General features: G+C 55.5%; 1 protein-coding gene across 2 annotated transcripts; it reads left to right on the top strand.

Annotated features, from left to right (window-relative positions):
* Positions 1-4765: 4765 nt before the first annotated feature.
* N4BP3 (NEDD4 binding protein 3) lies at positions 4766-17093 on the top strand. 2 transcript variants are annotated; one of them, XM_040240417.1, is made up of 5 exons: positions 4766-4959; positions 10684-11034; positions 11245-11772; positions 12221-12475; positions 12601-17093. In XM_040240417.1, the coding sequence occupies exons 2-5, from the start codon at positions 10714-10716 to the stop codon at positions 13126-13128; spliced, it is 1632 nt and encodes a 543-aa protein (XP_040096351.1). In that variant the 5' UTR covers positions 4766-4959; positions 10684-10713; the 3' UTR covers positions 13129-17093. The 2 variants fall into 2 exon arrangements, with proteins under 2 accessions (XP_040096351.1, XP_040096352.1); XM_040240418.1 differs by having other exon boundaries at positions 4781-4959; positions 10687-11034.
* Positions 17094-19825: the final 2732 nt, after the last annotated feature.

The following is a 19825-nucleotide window of genomic DNA, read 5'->3' as shown; positions in this document are numbered from 1 at the left end:
CCTGACGGTGGGAAAGACTGAAGGCAAAAGGAGAAGAGGCAGGCAGTGGATGAGAAGGTTAGACAGCATCACCAATTCAATGGACATGAATTTGAGCAAACTCCAGGAGATGGTGAAGGACAGGGAAGCCTGGCGTGCTGCAGTCTGTAGGCTTGCAAAGAGTTGGACATGACTTAGCAACTGAACAACCATTAAGTTTCTGAATATGCATGGGAAGATGTGAGGGTGAATGGATGTGGAGGAGGAGGCAATTTCTGGATTAGTGTTGAAGGCAGCTGGTCCCCTCAGCCTTGCACTCCCCATCCAGTGACATGGACATCATCAAAGGGCTCCAAGAAGCCAGGCAGGAAGGAACATCTGCCAGGCCAGCTCTTCAACTTCTGAGGGGAAGTGATGGGGCGCTCTTAGCAGTACAGAGACCAGAGCCTGTGCAGGAGATTGGGACCAGTGGCCCGGTCCAGGCTAGAGGGGGCCACAGACCTGAGCTCTGTTTCTCTTCATGACAACTCTGCTAGAGAGACGGAGTCAGGCTGCTCTCTACTCCTGCCCCAGCCCACTGCACTCTGCATCGTGATGCCCAGCAGCCAAGGGTCCGCCAGCCTCCCACCACCAGCTGCTGTCTCTGGTTGCAGCCACTTTCTTGGTATTCCATTCAGAGGGGCCACTCTCTGGCCCCTCTCTCCTCCCTGCCCTGTTTTTATATCTTTGGGCTCCAGAATATCATCTGATTTCTTTCCCTCCTCCTTGGATGTTCTAAGATATTGAACACCCTTCCTCTCCTACCTCCCTCTGGCTGGGAAAAAAGACTGGGGGTTGGGGGGATGGTCACTTACCCTCCCTCAACTTTGGATAAGTCACTTACCATTGATCTCTTCCCTCTCCTCCTCACGGAATTTCTTGCTAAGACAAGTCAATTCTCTCAGACCATCTCATGAACATCCTTTCTCTCTTCCCCTCCTCACTGCCCTTTCCCTCCGTAGCCCTGTTTCTATTCCCTAACACTCCTCTAATCCATCCTGCCTTCCTCAGTCACCTCACAGGGCCTGTGTACTTTCCCCAAAGCCCAGCTTGGTCCTCCCACTCCCTTCTCTCAACACCTCCAAGGCTCCCATCATCTGGCCTTTCTGAGTCTGCTCAAATGTGCCACCTGAGCTCCGTCCCTCCCACTGACCTTACCTACCCCAGGGGTCTGGGTTCACTAGTAAGGTGAAGGCTCTGCCTTCACTGACCATGAGCTGCTTTCTCCAGCCACAGGCTCTCGTTCCATCATAGGCACCCTCCTCCATGGAAATGCCTTCCACTCTTCAAGTACCGTCTCAAAAGCCACTTCCCAATGAGGCCTTCTTTCAGGTCCCCCCAAAGGTAAAGTGCGTGCTTGTGCTAAAGCTTCATATGTAATGCTATCAGACTAGGGGCTCCCCAAGAGCTGATACCCCAAATACTTATTAATGAATTTTCTTAATTAGACAAGTCCTCTGAATTCTAGCACTTCCAGTGTTGGAACACTGGTAAGGACAGCATAGTAGACAGGGGTTGCAAACTGGTGGCCTGTGGGCCAAACCTGATTCAAGGGTAACATGATGTCTTTTTGTTTCTTTGTTTATTTATTTTTGGCTGCACTGGGTCTTCGTTGCTTTGTGTGGGCTTTCTTTAATTGTGGGGAGCAGGGCCTACTCTCTAGCTGAGGTGGGCTGGCTTCTCATTACAGTGGCTTCTCTTGTTGCGGAATACAGGCTCTTGAAGCACGTGGGCTCAGGAGTTTTAACCTGTGGGCTCTAGAGCACAAACTCAGTAGTTGTGGTATGGGGGGTTAGCTGCTCCGTGGCATGTGGAATCTTTCCAAACAAGAGATTGAATTCATGTCCCCTGCATTGGCAGGCAGATTCTTATCCACTGCCACCAGGGAAGTCCTGATGCCTCTCTTTTTTTTTAATTGAGGTAAAATTCACATCATATAAAACAAACCATTTAAATTGTGCAACCACCATTTCTATATGGTTCCGAAACATTTTCCTCATCACAAAAGGAAACCCCACATCCATTGTCGACTTAAAAAATATTGTCATAACCTGAAAGTGGAAAGTTGTTTTATTTGGTGGGAATGTTTAGGACTTCAAGCCCAGAGGACTGCATCTCAAGCAACCTTGAAAGAACTGTTCCGAGGAGGCAGGGGAAGGAGTCAGGTTATACAGAAGTTTGCAATAAAGGGAGCAAGTAGCCCTAACATCAAATATTATTGTTCAGTTCAGTTCAGTTCAGTCGCTCAGTTGTGTCCGACTCTTTGCGACCCCATGAATCGTAGCACGCCAGGCCTCCCTGTCCATCACCAACTCCCGGAGTTCACTCAGACTCACATCCATCGAGTTGGTGATGCCATCCAGCCATCTCATCCTCTGTCGTCCCCTTCTCCTCCTGCCCCCAATCCCTCCCAGAATCAGAGTCTTTTCCAATGAGTCAACTCTTCGCATGAGGTAGCCAAAGTATTGGCGTTTCATCTTTAGCATCAGTCCTTCCAATGAACACCCAGGACTGATCCCCTTTAGGATGGACTGGTTGGATCTCCTTGCAGTCCAAGGGACTCTCAAGAGTCTTCTCCAATACCACAGTTCAAAAGCATCAATTCTCCAGCGCTCAGCCTTCTTCACAGTCCAACTCTCACATCCATACATGACCACTGGAAAAACCATAGGCTTGACTAGACGGACCTTTGTTGACAAAGTAATGTCTCTGCTTTTGAATATGCTATCTAGGTTGGTCATAACTTTCCTTCCAAAAGGAAAATTAGATATCTCAAGTTAAAGAATCTAGCCCTTTTCTATGTATAGGAAGATGCAAGCTCTGGGCTCACTGAAATCTTTCCTTTCATACACATCTCAGCTATCTGAGGTCAGCATCTTGCTTCCTGTTGTTTCGGTTACATCCTTAGTTCCTTGTTCACCGCTGGGAGCGACACAGGGAATGATGACAGCTGACAGCTGCGGATTGCAGGCATTGTTCTCCCTTTTGGGCCCCTCCGAGCTCAGAAATTCACTTTTGGAGGCCTTGAAATCGCTGACATCCTTATTTACTGATATGGCAGGAATCAGTCCATTTTACACCATCAAGCAGTCACTCTTCATTCTTCCCTCCCCACAGCATCTAGACCTAATCTTCCTTCGGCTGGATTTATCTGCTTCATATAAGTGGAATCATACCGCATGCAGCCTTTAGTGTCTGGTTCAGCAAAACTGGCAGATCATTCAAATTGTTCTTTTATGGTTGAATAATATTCCATCTACGGACATACCACATTTTGTGTGTTCATTTATCTGTCGATAGGCAATTGGGTTGTTTCCACCTTTGGGCTATTATGGCTAGTCTTGCTACAAACATCTGTGCACTAGTGTCTGTTTGAATTCCTGTTTTCAATTCTTCAGAGTATATATCTAGGAGCGGAATTGCTGGATCATACCTCACTATATATTTATAACCTTTTTTGGAAGATACGGTGTTTTCATATTTGAATCTGAATACCTATAGGTGTCCATCTCTGTCTCGGTTTCCATCTCTTCTATCGTCTTACACCTGCCAGTCTGACTCACATTATTTGCCTGGCCCCTGAAGTTCGGTGACTGTAGCCATGAAATTAAAAGATGCTTGCTCCTTGGAAGGAAAGCTATGCTCAATCTAGACAGCATATTAAAAAGCAGAGACATTACTTTGCCAACAAAGATCCGTCTAGTCAAAGCTATAGTTTTTTCATGTATGGGTGTGAGAGTCGGGCTATAAAGAAAGCTCAGTGGGGAAGCATTGATGCTTCTGAACTGTGTTATTGGAGAAGACTCTTGACAGTCCCCTGGACTGCAAGGAGATCCAACCAGTCTATCGTAAAGGAAATTAGTCCTGAATAGTCACTGGAAGGACGGATGCTGCAGCTGAAACTCCCAATACTTTGGCCACCCGATGAGAAGAACTGACTCACTAGAAAAGACCCTGATGCTGGGAAAGATTGAAGGTGGGAGGAGAAGGGGACGACGGAGGATGAGATGGTTGGATGGCATCACCGACTCGATGGACATGAGTCTGAGTAAGCTCTGGGAGTTGGTGGTGGACAGGGAAGCCTGGAGTGCTGCAGTCCATGGGGTCACAAAGAGTCCGACACGACTGAGCGACTGAACTGAACTGAAGACATCTGAATTTGCTCCCCTTACAAGTCTTTGGCACCAAAAACCCCCACAAAAACATAGCGCCCAATTCAACTGCTAAGGAGCCCGAGATCTTGGGCAAATCTCTCCACACCTCTTGGAGTACTATTTTGCTCAGCCTCGCCAGGGAATAATGCTGCTTACCTAAGGGGAGGCGGCAAGAATCAGGGAGATGATAGACGGAATGCGCCTCTTCGGAAGCTGTCGGGTTCTGGAAACCGAGACAGACAGGCTAGGCTAGAAGAGGAGGAGGCGGCGGAGGAGCTGGGCGGGCTGGACGCCCTCTGGGAGCATAGGCCGCACTTCGGGTTGTAGACCGGCCCGGGTCCGAGCCGGCGCGCCCGGGCGTCCGCGGCACAGAGCGCAACCGGCAGGGGGCTCGGGCGCCACCGCCTCGCGACGTCTCGGCGGGCTGAGCTAGGCTGGAGTCGCGAGCCCGGGCGGGGCTCAGGTTGGCACGCGGTGGGCGGGGGTGGCCCCCGTCCCCGCCCCCCACATCCGGGGGCCCGGGCCGGGCTGTGGGTCGGCCGCGCGCCGGTGAGTCAGGCCGGGTTTTCCCTCCGCCTCTGGGGCAGGATAGCGAGTGCGGCCGAACGCGTCCCTCCCTCGCCAATCCGGCTCCGGAGCCCGCCCGCCCGCGTTTTCCCGGCGCCTGTCGCCTGGCCGCTCCAGCCTGGTTCGCAGTCTCGGCCGGAGCTGGCGCCCCGGAGGAAGGGTTCAAATCCGCGCGCAAGGGAGCTGCAGTACGCGAGGGGTGCGGATGGGCGCCAGGATGGTGAGTAGGGCACACCGTGGGGCTGGAATCGCGGCCCGGGGCTGGACTCGGGGGGTGGGGCTGGCCGCCGCCAAGGTCTAGCTTTCCCGGCGACCTTGGCCAAGCCCGCAGCCCTACGCGGGCGAGGTTCCCGTCTGAGAACTGGGCAGGGGTGGCGAGGTGAGGTGTACGTCCAGGTACCCCTTACTTCCAGACACCGAAGCACCGAGGTGCGGGATCGGGGACCGTCCGCGGGCAGGGAAGCTGTGCTGAAAGGGCAGGCGACAGGTTACGCTCTCCATAACCCATGCAAAAGCCGCTTTCCTTGGAGGAGTTCCTGGGACCCCTGAACCACCACTGGGGTGGGGCAGGTGCCCTTGACTCGGGAGTCTGACCTCGGCTTCCGCGCCCACAGCCCATCCGTTCGGGGTAAGTCTTAGAGAGAAGCCTGGGAGAGACATCCCCTCCCAACCCTCAGGTAGCTTGGGGACCTCCCCCAGTTCTGGGGGAGCCCCCGCCTCTGTCACATCCTTCCCCGAGGAAATTCCGTGGAGATGCCAACCTCCACCTTCCCCAAGAGACAGCTTCCTGCCCGCTCCTGCCCCATCCAGGATACCCCTTTCCTCCACTATATGAGCCCTGTATGAGCGGCAGCTGCCAGCTTGCTGTCAGGGGTCTCGTGAAGAGCGGACGCTCCCAGATCCTGAGCACCATCCCTGTCTGGCCACAACCTTCGGCCAAAGTGAGGGCCCGTCTGGAGCCGGCCGGAAATCGGGGCCGTGACTGCGTCCGGAAAAAAGGACCGGGACCTGTCATCTCCGACGCGGCAATCCCTACACCGCGCCCCCCCCCCCCCCGCCCCGCCTCCCGCCTCCACGAGCAGACCGGTCTCTCCTGGCTTGCACCAGGGGCTCAGCCTGTCCCGCGGCCGTGGTGTTCTGTCCCTGGCCGGCCCAGGGAAGAAGAGAGGCAGGAGGCCGTCCTGGAACCGGTGATCTGCCTCCTCCCAGACCCCTCCTGGGCAGGGCTCCTCTCCTGCCGACTGGCTGTGTGTGGGTGTGTATGTGCCAGACTGAATGAGAGCGGCCAGTCTGCTCACGCCACCGCCTATGGAACTAGCAGCTTCCAGGGCTCACAGTGCCCGTGCAGCGGTGTTTCCACTATTTCTACCTGACCCAGGGGCAGGCAGTGGGTATTCCAGGCTGAGAGGGGACTGGGATCCAAGCCAACCTGGCTGCAGGTACCCTTGGGAGAAGCAGGTGTGGGGAGCTGAGCAGACATAATCCACAGCAGTGTGTGAGCCCAGGGAGGGCAGCTGGTAACCCCTGGCTGGTAACCCCAGCCTGGGGCAGAAGAGGGGGCCTTGCCTGGGGAGTTGGGATTGCTGGTCATGTGGAATCATGAGCAGCTCACTTCTTTTTGGACCTCAGTTTATCTAGCTGTAGGATGGGGAAAGGCTAACTACTGTCTTGCCTGCCTCCACGAAGCTGACGCTGAGATCAGATGATGATATGAAAGGGCTGATAAAAACTGTAGAGCACAAGTGACTTGGTGATACTAAGAATCACTCCAGCAGGACTCTGCCTCTTCATGAGTTGAAATGGGGCTACGGAATGCCAGCCTCTCCCGTCTTCTCCCTGGGCCCCTCTTACCCACTGCCCCCTCTTTTGGAACTGGGACATTCCAGTCTCATTCCTCAGGGGCAGCTGCAGTCCCTCCCTTCAGCAAAGCTGATCCTCCAGCAGGTGGTGGGACCCTCCCTGGGGCCAAGGCTCACGAGGCTAAAGGCAGTCGGCCGGACTGGGAGCTTCCTACCCAACTGCTTTGGGTATACTCCAGAGGAGATGCACAGTGGGGTCAGGGCAGGCTTCTAAATGTAGAGAGCCTATGGACTTTTTCCTGTGCAGCTGAACATGACCTTAGGCACCTTATTTTACCTCCTGGGCCTCAGTTTTCTCCTCGGAAGTGGGGGTGACACTCTTCCTCTCCCATGTGTGTTGTGAGCATGTGCCAGGCCCAGCATCAGGCTGACCCAACGAGGCACCCACTAAGGGACACCAGGATGCCTCCCTGAGTGTCCTGTCTTTTTCTGCTTCATGGCCAGGGCTGTATCCCAGCCCCATTCTCCGGTCTCCTCCAAGAGTTGGTCCAGAGAGATGCTCCCAGTGTCCAGGCTGTCTGATCTTGGAGTGGGTGGAGGGGAAGATGGAAGCAGGATTAAAGGGACCTTGTTGGGACCCACTAGGACCTGTGCAGAATAGGGCCTATGTGACCAGCTGAAAGCTTGCTGGCAGAGCAGTGGGGTGGTGGTGGCGAGGCTCTGCTCCGTGCAGAGCTCTGGGCCCCAGGCACGTCGTGAGTTCTGGGTGGAGAAGCCCAGGCACTTGGAGGAGGAGGCCCTGTTTTCCCCAGTGGGGCTGCAAGGCACTTGCTGTCTCTCCCTCCCTCCTCCCCTTCCACATCCTCTCCTGCACAGCTGCCCTGGGCCAGTCCCTGGGCTTCCAAGCAACGGGAAGGAATGTGTGTATTGGGGGGGAAGGCAGGGGAGGTGGATGGAGTCTTTTAGGAAAAACGACTGTCCCCAGATTGAGACCTGGGCAGGGTAGAGCCTCCTGAAAGCCAGGGCCCTTGGCCCAAGGCGGAGGAGCTAATAATACAGCCTGAGAAGTTATCTACGAGGGGTGGAGAGAGGAGGGGGAAGGGTGGGGGCCTTAGATAAAGGCAAAGGGAAGGGCTGTTGGTGCCCCTCCATGTAGCTCAGGAATTATTTCAAATTGCTCAACTCAAGTGTGAAGAAAAGCCGATCCCATGCCCTCCTTTGCCACACACACACACACACACACACTTGCCTACATCTAGCAGCCTCGGGGCTAGGAAGGACAGCTGGGTATTTGTGTGTGGAAGGTGCTCAGTGCAGTGTGAATGACCTTGAGTGTGTGTGAGCCTCGCTGTGTCCTCTCACGGAGAAGCTTCTGGGCCGCTGATGGCACCGACAGGACTGCAGTATGTGTGGTGTGCGTGTTTCGGCCCATGACTGCTTCTCCCCTGGTCCTGGGACCCTTTGTGGGGGTTATGGGGTGTTGATTATTGCTCCCTGAGACAGGAAATGAGGCTGTGGCCAGGGGAACGTGAAGCAGTGTGTGTTTGGGATGAAGTGGGCGTGTTTAGCTCCCCCTGCCACCATCCCTGCTCTCAGGCTCTCATCAGGCTTGCAGCTCAAGAGCCCTTTCACCTCCCTGTCCCTGTGCTGGCTGTCACCGGCAACCCAATAGGAAGGCAGAGAAAGTAGAGTCTTTCCCATTTGGGGGAAACTGAGGCATGGTCATGGAGAAGGCGATGGCACCCCACTCCAGTACTCTTGCCTGGAAATTCCCATGGACAGAGGAGCCTGGTAGGCTGCGGTCCATGGGGTCACGAAGAGTCGGACACAACTGAGCGACTTCCCTTTCACTTTTCACTTTCATGCATTGGAGAAGGAAATGGCAACCCACTCCCATGTTCTTGCCTGGAGAATCCCAGGGACGGGGGAGCCTGGTGGGCTGCCGTCTATGGGGTCACACAGAGTCGGACACGACTGAAGTGACTTAGCAGCAGCAGAGGCATGGTCAAGGGAGGTGTCCCATGGAGAGATAATATAAAGGGTGGGCTGGAGACCAGACTCTCTGCTGTCTACCTCCCCAAGAAGCAGTGCCAGGAGTTCAGTGGGCTTGTCTGTTGCTCGGTGGGCTTGTCATGGTGAAGGGGTGGGAGGAGTGGGAGGCAAGATGCTTCAATTCCAACTCTTGGGTTGTGGGTGACATTGTTGGTTCCCACTAGACATTTCGAGTCATTGTACTGTAATCACAGACCAGCACCTCACTCTGACCAGCTCTGTGACCTTGGGCAGGCCACTTCACCTTTTGGAGCCCCATTGCCCTTACCTAAAAAACACAGTTAACCATGTGCCAGGACTCTGTGAAACCCCTACACAGGGCTGCATCACTGTAGGTGCCCAGCACCTGTCATCCCTTATCTAGATGACTCCCCTAACCTTGTGTGGCTTGTGGCACCCCCAGAAAAGGGAAACTTGGGAAGGTTTCTTTTGCCTAAGGTAAGGTTGAGGACTGCAGGATGTAGGGGCAGGGCCGTGCCTTCCACCCCTCCCTCCCTCCTCATGGAGAGCTTTGTCTTCTACAAACACAAAACCTGGAAATGGTTGAGGAAGATGGAACCTCCTAACCATTGTTTGGGGTGGGAGTCTGTGTCCCGGAAGCGTATTGGATTGGGGCAGTTGGGGCGGGGCACATCGGACTGGTAGCTGCATTTTGCCTGCTGGGTGTCTGTTCAGGAATGGGAATAGCTGGGTAGGAGGCAGAGAAGGGGGCTTCTCTGGTAGCCCAGCTGGTAAAGAAACCACCTGCAATGCAGGAGACCCTGGTTCGATTCCTGGGTTGGGAAGATCCTCTGGAGAGGATACCCACTCCAGTATTCTTGGGCTTCCCTGGTGGCTCAGATGGTAAAGAATCCGTCTGCAATGCAGGAGACCCCGGTACCATCCCTGGGTTGGGAAGATTCCCTGGAGGAGGGCATGGCAACCCACTCCAGTGTTCTTGCCTGCAGAATCCCCTTGGACAAAGGAGCCTGGAGGCTACAGTCCATGGGGTCACAAAGAGTCGGACACGACTGAGTGACTAAGCATAGCACACAGGCAGAGAAGGTGGCATTCGTTCATTTGGCAAGTCCTTTCTGAGCACTTACTGTGTGCCAAGGGCTGGGATGGACACGGGATCCAGCGGGGCACTGGGGACAGGTCCTGCCTTCCACAGTGTGGTCCCAGCACAGGTGGGAGGCAATCTGTAACCCTGTCACTCGGGCACTCGCTGGTGGTGTTAGTGTGTCTACCAATTAAGCTCAGCTTCAGCTAGCCCATGTTGACCCTGGCTGTGGGCCAGGCCCTGGACTGGGCATTTTATCCTCTAATCTTAGCCAGTCCTCCCAGCATCCATGAGTGATAAGAGTTGACATAGTCATTGTCCAGATGAGGAAGCCAGGGCCCACACACTGATTGGTTCCACACATTGGGTCAGGACTGGGGCCCTGATGCCTGGCAGTGGGCTTTGAAGTGGTAGCATATTAGAGGGGCTGGCAGGGGCTCTGGCTGCCCCGTCTCCCTGCCTCTTACCACTGCTCCAACATGAACACCTGTTCCGGAAACTGTGGCCATTGTTCTGCCATCCTTCCTTCCCCTGGGCCCTTCCTGTTTGTATCCATCCTGCTGGAGCCCCTAGCCCCACCCATGCCAGGTGCTTCCCTTGGGAAAACTCTGAACCTCTGCAGGAAGAGGGGTTGAATGAAGTTTTTTTCCCCCTGCCAAGGGAAGAAGAAGGATTGGAGCTTCTGAGGCCACCGGTCTTGGTTCCCTATGCCCTCCGCCCACCTACCACGTTGGGTGCCTGGCAGGAGAATGAACAAAGTTAGAGTCAGAGATGGATTCTGCCAGCTCAGTCCTGGGAGGGGCCCCTATCCTACTGCTTCAGGTCCTGGTCCCCCTGTGACCCCAGTCACATACTGGCCCCTCGTCGGAACTAGGGCGCTATACTTTCTCTAGGAGTCCTGTTCCGGATTCTCTCTGGAACTCACATCTGCCACTCCTGGGTGGGCTGGGGTCGGGGAGCTGACACAGAGGTCAAGCACCTGCTTCTAGGGCATCTGGGGAGTTGGGCAGCAAGTGCGTACCTGCCCCTGATGGAGCCTCCCAACCCCCAGAAGCAGCCGCCTGTGCCCTGGTGAAACTTCATGGCCACAGCCCCAGGCCCTGCTGGCATTGCCATGGGCAGCGTGGGCAGCCTGTTGGAACGGCAAGACTTTTCCCCTGAAGAGCTACGGGCGGCACTCGCAGGGTCTCGGGGCTCCCGCCAGCCTGATGGGCTCCTCCGGAAAGGCTTGGGCCAGCGCGAGCTCCTCAGCTACCTGCACCTTCCCAAGAAGGATGGCAAGACCACCAAGCGGGCCCCTCGGAATGAGCCTGCCGACTATGCCACCCTCTACTACCGGGAACACCCTCGGGCTGGTGACTTCAGCAAGACCTCGCTGCCTGAACGGGGGCGTTTTGACAAGGTGTGCCTCGGCTCCTCCCCTACTGTGGCAGGGCAGGGAGGGGGGCCCTCTTTGAAGACCCCGAGGCTGGGATAGGACATGGAAGTCTTGCTGTGGGCTGGCCTGGTGATATGTACCCCTCGTTCTCAAAGGGGATTCCCAGGGGCTTTGGGAGGGAGTACCAAAGAGCAGTCAGCCCGGAGCCTCATCCCTGCCCTCTCTTTCTGGCAGTGTCGCATTCGCCCATCAGTATTCAAGCCGGCCTCGGGCACCGGGAAAGGCTTCCTGTCCATGCAGAGCCTGGCGGCCCACAAGGGCCAGAAGCTGTGGCGCAGCAATGGCAGCCTGCACACGCTGGCCTGCCACCCACCCCTGAGCCCTGGGCCCCGGGCCAGCCAGGCCCAGGCCCGTGCCCAGCTGCTGCATGCCCTCAGCCTGGATGAGGGCGGCCCCGAGCCCGAGCCCAGTCTGTCTGATTCCTCCAGCGGGGGCAGCTTTGGCCGCAGTCCCAGCACTGGCCCCGGCCCCTTCAGCTCCTCCCTGGGCCACATTAACCATCTTGGGGGCTCCCTGGACCGGGCCTCACGGGGTTCCAAGGAGGTTGGGCCACTAGCTCTGCTGAACTGCCTGCCTGAACCACCGCCCCCCTACGAATTCTCCTGCTCCGCCACCGAGGACATAGGGGCTGTGGTGCCGGACACCTGTGAAGAGCTCAAGAGGGGCCTGGGTGAGGAAGATGGCGCCAGCCCCTTCACACAGGTGAGAGCAGCTGTTGCCTTGGCCACCTGTTCTATCCCCTGGCATTAGCGTACAGGGCAGACAGAGGGTCACCCGCCAGCTCTCCTGCAGGGCTCCGGGTATAGGAGGGTAAGGAAGAGAGAGATGAGTTTGCTTCTTTCCCCAGGCCCCATGTGACATGGGGATGTCATGTCATTGGTGGTCCTTGCAGGAAGTTATGAGGGAGGGAGACTCCCTGGGAGGGCTGCGTGCTGGGGACACTTCACCTCCAGAGGCCACATCCTGGATTGGGGCACATGTGTGCCCAAAGCATTGCACTCTGGACCCTGTGATGTTGAGAAAGAGGATATCAGAAGCAGCTGGAGCGTTGGAGCAGTGGGCCAGCCATGGAGTGCAGGCAGTTGGTATCCAGGGGGGCAGGGCGGTATGTGGATCTTGGGCCATGGCAAGTGCCCTTTCCCCTGGGCAGGTGCTGGAAGAGCGCCAGCGGCTGTGGCTGGCTGAGCTGAAGCGCCTCTACCTGGAGCGACTGCATGAGGTGAGCCAGAAGGCCGAGCGTAGTGAGCGCAACCTCCAGCTGCAGCTGTTCATGGCCCAGCAGGAGCAGCGGCGCCTACGCAAGGAGCTGCGAGCACAGCAGGGCCTGGGCCCGGAGCCCCGGCCACCAGGCAACCTCCCAGAGGCCGATCCTAGTGCGCGAGCAGAGGAGGAAGCCCGCTGGGAGGTGAGAGACCAGGCGTTCAGAGACTCCTGCCCCCACTACTGTCGTGCCATCCTCTGCTTGCCCTCCGACTGGTCCCCCCCTTACCCTGCTTTGCTTGGCTCTTGCCTGTCCCTGTTCCCCTTCAGGTGTGCCAGAAAACAGCAGAGATCAGCCTCCTGAAGCAGCAGCTGCGGGAAGCCCAGGCGGAACTGGCTCAGAAGCTAGCTGAGATCTTCAGCCTGAAGACACAACTTCGGGGCAGCCGGGCACAGGCCCAGGCCCAGGATGCAGAGCTGGCCCGGCTGCGAGAGGCCGTGCGGAGCCTGCAGGAGCAGGCCCCTCAGGAGGAGGCCCCAGGCAGCTGTGAGACCGATGACTGCAAGAGCAGGGGGCTGCTGGGGGAGGTGGGAGACGGTGAGGCCAGAGATGGGGCTGAGCAGCTGCGGGCCCAGCTCCTGCAGGAGCGGCTCCGAGGCCAGGAGCAGGCGCTGCGCTTTGAGCAGGAGCGGCGGACGTGGCAGGAGGAAAAGGAGCGGGTGCTGCGCTACCAGCGGGAGATCCAGGGCGGCTACATGGACATGTATCGCCGCAACCAGGTGCTGGAACAGGAGCTGCGGGCGCTGCGGGAGCCCCCTGCGCCCTGGAGCCCTCGGCTTGAGTCCTCCAAGATCTGAGGCCCTCAGAGCAAGCTGACAGCAGAAGCACTGTCAGAAGATGGCTTGGACAAGCCCACCCTGAGATGGCCAGCTCCTTCCTTACATTGGTCTGGGGTGGAAGCTGCTGAGACCAGCCAGGGATGGAGAGGCCGGCCGAGAGGAGGGGTCCAGTGGGGCTGTGGGCTGGATGGGGTGCCAGTAGCAGGAGGAGCCAGGGCAAGGTCCCCCTGGCTGAGGAGTCTCCAGGTAGAGCCCAGCCCTGGAGTAGGTGTGGCCCAGGAAAGGAGGTTTGGAAGTGAAGAGCCCTGTGAAGCGAAAGGGGCCAGTGTGAGGAGGGGAGGCTGGGATGGGAACTTTGGCCTCCCCAGAATAAAATCACATTTTCTACGAGGAATTACCAGGTGATAACGTCAGGCCTGTCTCTGGCCTGAGCGCAGAGGACTATGGAGGGTCCGGGTTGGGGCTGTTGGCCTGGACTGTAGCTCCACCATGTCCATGATTGGTGGGCAGGGTGTACCCTGCACCTCTGTGTGCAGCTGCTGGACAGGCATGTTGGGGAGTGGAGGAATCCTTGCCCTGGCACCACAAAGTTTCTTAGCTGCCATGTGAGCTGAAATTCTTTTCTTTAGCATCAGTGAGACTTTTAATAGGGAACAATGCCAGGGAACCCAAGAAAACAAAGGGGCAAGTCAACCAAGTCATTGCTAGAATATGAAATGTCCTCTTGGTAAAAAGTCTGGGCTCCCGGGTCCCAGGCCCAGCTGGATGTGGGGCCAGCCTAAAACAGCTTCTGCTGGAGAGCCTTAAGCCTCCAGTAGTCTGCCCCTCCCAGAACTTGCCTCCCACCTTTCTGTCTGGCTTGTGTACCCCTCCATTGGGATGAGGGCCTGGAAAGATGCAGGAAACGAGGCAGAGAAAGTTCAATAAAGGACTAGAACTGCAGCAGGGAATGTGGACATTCCCCCATAGGCATGGGGACCACGGGGGTATTCCTGAGCAGCAGTGTGAGGTGTGATCTGATTTGTATTCTGGAAAGTTCTGTCCTGGGAGGAAGCACCCCTGTGCCTGGCCCTGCATTGCCTGATCCTTGCTCTTAGCCAAGGCTTGCTGGTCCTTGACCCCCTAAAACCCACTCCCATCCTCTCTGGACCCTTGCTCCCTCCTGGTGGGTTACCTAAAGCACAGAACAAGTCGGGCTGTGCAAGTGGCATCTCCCGAGCCCTTGCTGTGAAGCTGGGTGTTCTTACAGATGCGTTAGTGTCTCTGCTGCCACACATGGAGCACTTCCTGTCTGCCTGCTGCTGCACTAGGCTGTAAGGGTCTGGGGGCTCAGGGTTGAATGAGATGTGTCTCCCTCCCAGGCTGCCTGGTGGGGCAGGCCCACCTCAGATCTCCGCAGACACCCCCAGTTTGCTCCCTATGGCTGTGCTCTGATCCTTCCCTGGCCACACCCGGCAGCCCCTCAGGTGGGGCCTGATGGTGGAGTGGTGTGCAGGGGGTGGACACAGCTGTGGAGGGTAAGCCAGCGGGCCCCGCCCTTTTAGGGTGGAGAGTGGGGTGTGTGTGTTGTCTGCTGTGGGGATAATGTGTTTATGTCTGTGTGAGTGGCAGGTGTGTACAGAAGAGATGTGCTGTGGGTGGTGGGTGTGTCTAAGGGGGTGTGTTTGGGCCTTCTGGGTTGGAGGCTAGGTTGGGGCTCCTCCCTCTGTTCCATTCTTTCCCACCCTTCTCAGCCCCTTTTAGTCCTGGCCAGGCTTGACTAGAGCCTGTGGCTCTAGATAGGTCCCTGGGCCTTGCTGAGCTATCTGGACTCAGCCCTGAGCCAGGTCCTCTGCCTGGGAAGGGAAAGTAGGGACACCTGGCTTAGGCAGGCCTATTCTTCACAGGCCTTGATACCCATTTTACACACCCCACCCAATCAAGCTTTCTGGGTCAGTGGTTCCTCCAAAGGGCCCTACAGAGCTCAGTGCTAGCCTGAAGCCTGGCTCACCCCATGGGCTGGAGCTGGTCAGGCTGGATACCCACATGGTCCACAGTGGCTGGGGTCTACTTTTTGGTGTCCCAGCTCTGCAGAAGAGCTCCCCACCCAGCAATTAGGGAGCTGGGCTGGCCAGTACAGCCAGCAGGGAGTGGGTGGGCGGTACCAAAACTTGGCAGGTGTGCCAGAAACCAAGGCCAGGCCCAAATGTAGGGGGAGGGCCCAAGAGAGCTGAAGCTGGGGCGTCTCAGAGGGAACCAGATCCTGTTAGCTCATCGCTGCCAGGAAAACCAGTTCCCTGTCCCCAAGCCGGCTGGGCAGCTCTGGGGCCAGCTGATCACAGGTGCCACTGTAGTGGCTACACCTTGGGGCAGCCCCTCCATCTTGCCCCCAGTGGATCCCTCAGCGTCCCAGCTGTCCTCTGACTCCCCTCCCCCAGCAGACTAGGCCCAGGAGCTGATTCTTTCCAGAACTGAGACTAGCTCCCTGCACTGGTCTCCCTGCCTTTGGTCCCTCTTGTTCTCAACTTGATGGTGTGTGTCCTCCAGTGGCTCCTTGGGCCCCTTAGCCTATCACCTGAGGCTTCTGACCGTCTTGCCTCCAGGGTCCCTGATGGTGGTACCCCTCCTAATCCCAACAGCCCTCTGGGCCCTCGTTCTCCAGGCAGACTCCCCCCCGCGACCATGATGCTCAGATTTTCCCTCCTTAAGGAAGCCTTCCCTGAACTCACACCCCGTCCAGGCAATTCCTTGCTCCCTATGCCCACAGCCCCTGTTTCCCTCCACCAGCTCTGTTCCTTTGGAATAGTCAGTTTGCCTCTGTTTTCCACTGGGCTGTGGACATGGCTGGGGGAGGGCCACATCTTCTGTTTTCATCCCCAGAGCCTGCTGTGGTTCCAGCCCAGAAAGCACTGGGGGTGCTTTGGAGTCAAGAGAGACCAGATCCCTCCCCTGACTGGCATGGGTTCAAGCTAGAGGTGGTAGGGGGAGGTGGCAAAGGCTCAAATGCGAAGCGTTCATTCACCTTTTGTGCCACCTGGTCCAACCAGGTCTGTGCCAAGCACCACCATTCACTGCACAGTGATGTATTGAGTGCCTCCTTTGGGGAGGAAGCTGAGGTGGTCAAGGCCTTTGCCCCTATGGTCCTTTCCAGAGGGTGAGGGAAGGAGACAACACGTACGGGTCCCCAGTAGTGACTGGGCCAGAAAGGTGCCAACATTACAGAGGTGGGGACAGCAAAGGGCCTGCACAGTGGTGAGCAAGCCAGCAGAGCACGCAGAGGCAGAGGGAGTCCATCTGGGGGACTGAGAGTAGATTTCTTTGACACTGGTTGGCTGTGGGTATTAGGGAAACTTCCCAAAGAGGGTATAAGCCCCACAGTGACAATTCAGATTGTAATAATCCACCATTCTAGCAGGTGGGGGCTTAGCCCTCTATATTGGATTCAGAAAAAAATAATGTAGAAAAAACAAGAAATATGAAATAATGTAGCGAAAACAAAAAATGAAATATGAGAGGTGAAGTTTGAATGCCATGGGAGTTCAGAGGAGAGCTGGCTCACTTATCACTCCAGGTGGGGGGGTGGGGTGAGGGGACAAAGGTTGACCAAACTTTGGGCAGGTACTTCCAAGCTTTCTGACTGGGCCTTCCTGTGTGCTTCCTTGTGCAGCCCAGTTTTAGCAAGAATCCTGGTAAGTTAGGTTAGCCAGAGTCTCCCATCTTCTATGTCTGAACACCCTCCGTATTCTAATCTGTTTCCTCCACCTGCACCGTCTCCCACATTATGTCTGGTCACTCTGGCCTGCCTTCATTGAGAATTCTCTGCAGTCATTTAGCCAGTTCCCCCTGCCCCCTGAGGTTTCCTCTTAGTACATCCACTGACCTCCACTCTGCACCTTGGCCATGAAATATACTTTTCCCTATATTTGGAATTGAGGCCACTCTCTGACCCTTACATAAAATCCCATTCCAGTAGCCCCCACTGAATAAAGTCTTCCTTACCACTCTTTGACACATGTCATGGCAATTTTTTTTTCCCTTTTTTCTTTAACAGAGGCAAGCTTCCCTGAGGAGGAGAAGTTGCTGCGGGTGGGGGGGTGGGGTGGGATATTTCCTGTGGAGTAGGGTGGGATGAGGGCATTCCAGGATGGGCCTGGATTTCGGCATGGGGAAGTGTAGGGCAGGTCTGCAGAAGGTCTTGTCTGGAAAGGGATGAGAGGAGGCAAGACAGATACGGGGCAGCCCGGCAAGCTGGCACAGAACTTTGCGTCCTGTGAGTGTGGGCGGATCCCTCAGGCAGCCAAGGGAAAGGGCCAGAATTGGGACCAACTTTGTGTGTGTGTGACCCGTGCAGTCACCAAGGCCTCACACTCAGAAGGGCCCTCGGCTTGGCGCAGTGCCCTACTGTCACTATCTGGAACTTAATGATGTTTGAACAAGGGGCGTCACATTTTCATTTTGTTCTGGGGCCTGCAAATGACACAGCTGCTTCTGGCCTGAACCACAGCTTTGCAAGGAAGGGCAGGGACAGGGAGAAACAGGAGACTGGGAGCCACCTGAAGGGTGGAAGAACAGGGCCTGAGCAGGCAACTTGAGCTCCATAGGCTGAGCCCTGATGCTCCCAGGTTCTGCAGAGAGCAGGCAGTGGCGGTCCCACCTGCTGTTGCCCCCTATCCCATCAGCTATCGGGAGGGTTCATCTTTTTCTAGCCTGGCCTTCCTGGACACACTCTGGGAGGCATGGAAGACTGTGTTTTCAGGACAGAATTCCAAGGCTTGTTCGGTCAAGGACCAACCTTTCTTTCCTCCTAAAGATTTATCTGGTGTGCTTTTTGTGTAGTGGTCTCCCTTTAAACGTACAGAGAGAAAAATTCAATGTTTTGACAGCACAGAGAATTGTACAACCAGCCCTAAACCAAGATACAATACAGTTTCATCATCCTCCCAAATCCCACCCCCTGGCCCCCCTCCCCGTCCCTCTACCCTTCTGCCCCACCCTCAGGCAACCAGTGATCCGCTTTCTCAATAACCTTGTGTTTTTCTTTTTGTGGGCGTTGTTTAGTCCCGATTTCAAAGTAGTGAGTAAAACAATATGCAAGGGTGAGTGCACGCAGTGCACGCTCAGTCTCTTCAAGCTCTTTCTGACCCTGCCAGGCTCCTCTGTCCATGGGATTCTCCAGGCAAGAATACTGGAGTGGTTTGCCATGTCCTCCAGGGGATCTTCCTGACCAGGGATCAAACCCGCATTTCCTGTGTCTCTTGTATTGCTAGCGGATTCTTTACCCACCGAGACACCTGGGAAGCCCAAAACTATATGACATTGGTGTAAAAATAAAACTATACCTCAGTGGAAAGAATGAAGAACTAGAAATAAACTTCATTTTGAAGAAAAATCTTGGTATGATGGTAATGGGCTTAAAAAATGAGAAGGGTAGGCAGGATTATTTTATAAGCAGTTCTGGGATAACTAGATAGAACTGTGGGGGAAAAAAAGTCATACTTTGCACCATCCCCTGCAAAATAAAATGGAATTACATGTTAAAAATAAAATCCTAGGAAACTAGCAAAAGGTGAAACAGACTGTTAATGAGTTAGTGGAGAACAGCTAAGTTTTTCTGCTTTGAAGCAGCCACACTCCAATAAAATGAAACGAAATAAAATCACACAGTCCCAACGAGGAAAGGTTGACAAAATTAGCTAGGTAAGAAGCCATGTTGCGCCCTGAAAAGTGACAAAACCATCATGACAGACAGGTGAAGGAGCCTGACATGTGAGCTGGGCATTCTAAGTTTTGGAAGAAGGTAGGTTTTGCTCACACCCCACTGTGGCTGAGAAGCAGGCTCCTCCAAAGTGGGGAAGCCTGGGGCGTGTGTTTGCGAAGCCTGTGAGGTCCTGCTAGAGTGAACTCAGCTTCAGATCAGTGGCCCCAGGCAAGGTTCACTCAACCCTCCGACCCCCACAACTCCCACCTGGGCCAGGACCACCCAGGCTCCCGGTGCAGACAAGCTTCTCTGGGATGCTCTGACAACTCTGTAGGTCCCTGGAGGGGTGTTGACCGCCCTCTTCCCTGCAAGTTTCATCAGGTTTGAAGCCGAGGTATCCTCATTCATAAACAGAGGATATTGGCTACTTTAGACTATTTCTGAGCACTTCCAGTGTTCCAAGCACAGGGTGTTGGGGATACAACAGCGATGAGTACCAAGTGCTGGCCCCAATGGAGCTTTTATCCTGAAAGGAAGGGTGGGGAGAGTTAGGGGCAGGAAACCAGAATAAACAAATAAACGCTCAAGACAATTAAAAAGTCAAAGATTATAAAGAAAACAGGACTGGATTGTGCAAGTGCTATACAGTAAACAAACCAAGATTGTGCAAGGCTGTTCTGTTGGGATGGGGAAGAGGTACGGAAGGTTGGAAGGCAAGAGGCCTTAGAATGAGACTGGCCCTGAAAGGAAGCAAGAAGTCAGGGAAAAAGAGACCTTTTCGGGATGTTTCTACTCCAAGTCCCTGAAGCCTTTGGAGGGGGTGGGCCGGGAGGGACTACTCTACCCCTTTCTTGCAAAGCTAGGGTGCCTGGGAGGGGTGTGAATTCAGTCCTTAGGGTCACCGCCTACTCTCTCCTCCTTCGTCTTACCCTTCCGCCTCAGGGCGGTTGTGCAACCCCTGTCTCTTCTCCATTCTGCAAAGAGGGCGACCAATGGAGGCCAGCAGAGCAGGGCTGAGTACCTCATAGCTGAATTTAG

Source organism: Oryx dammah, unplaced genomic scaffold (genome assembly GCF_014754425.2).
Source record: "Oryx dammah isolate SB20612 unplaced genomic scaffold, SCBI_Odam_1.1 HiC_scaffold_5, whole genome shotgun sequence".
In the NCBI taxonomy this organism is placed as follows: domain Eukaryota; kingdom Metazoa; phylum Chordata; class Mammalia; order Artiodactyla; family Bovidae; genus Oryx; species Oryx dammah.
This window is presented reverse-complemented; position numbering and strand designations above follow the sequence as displayed.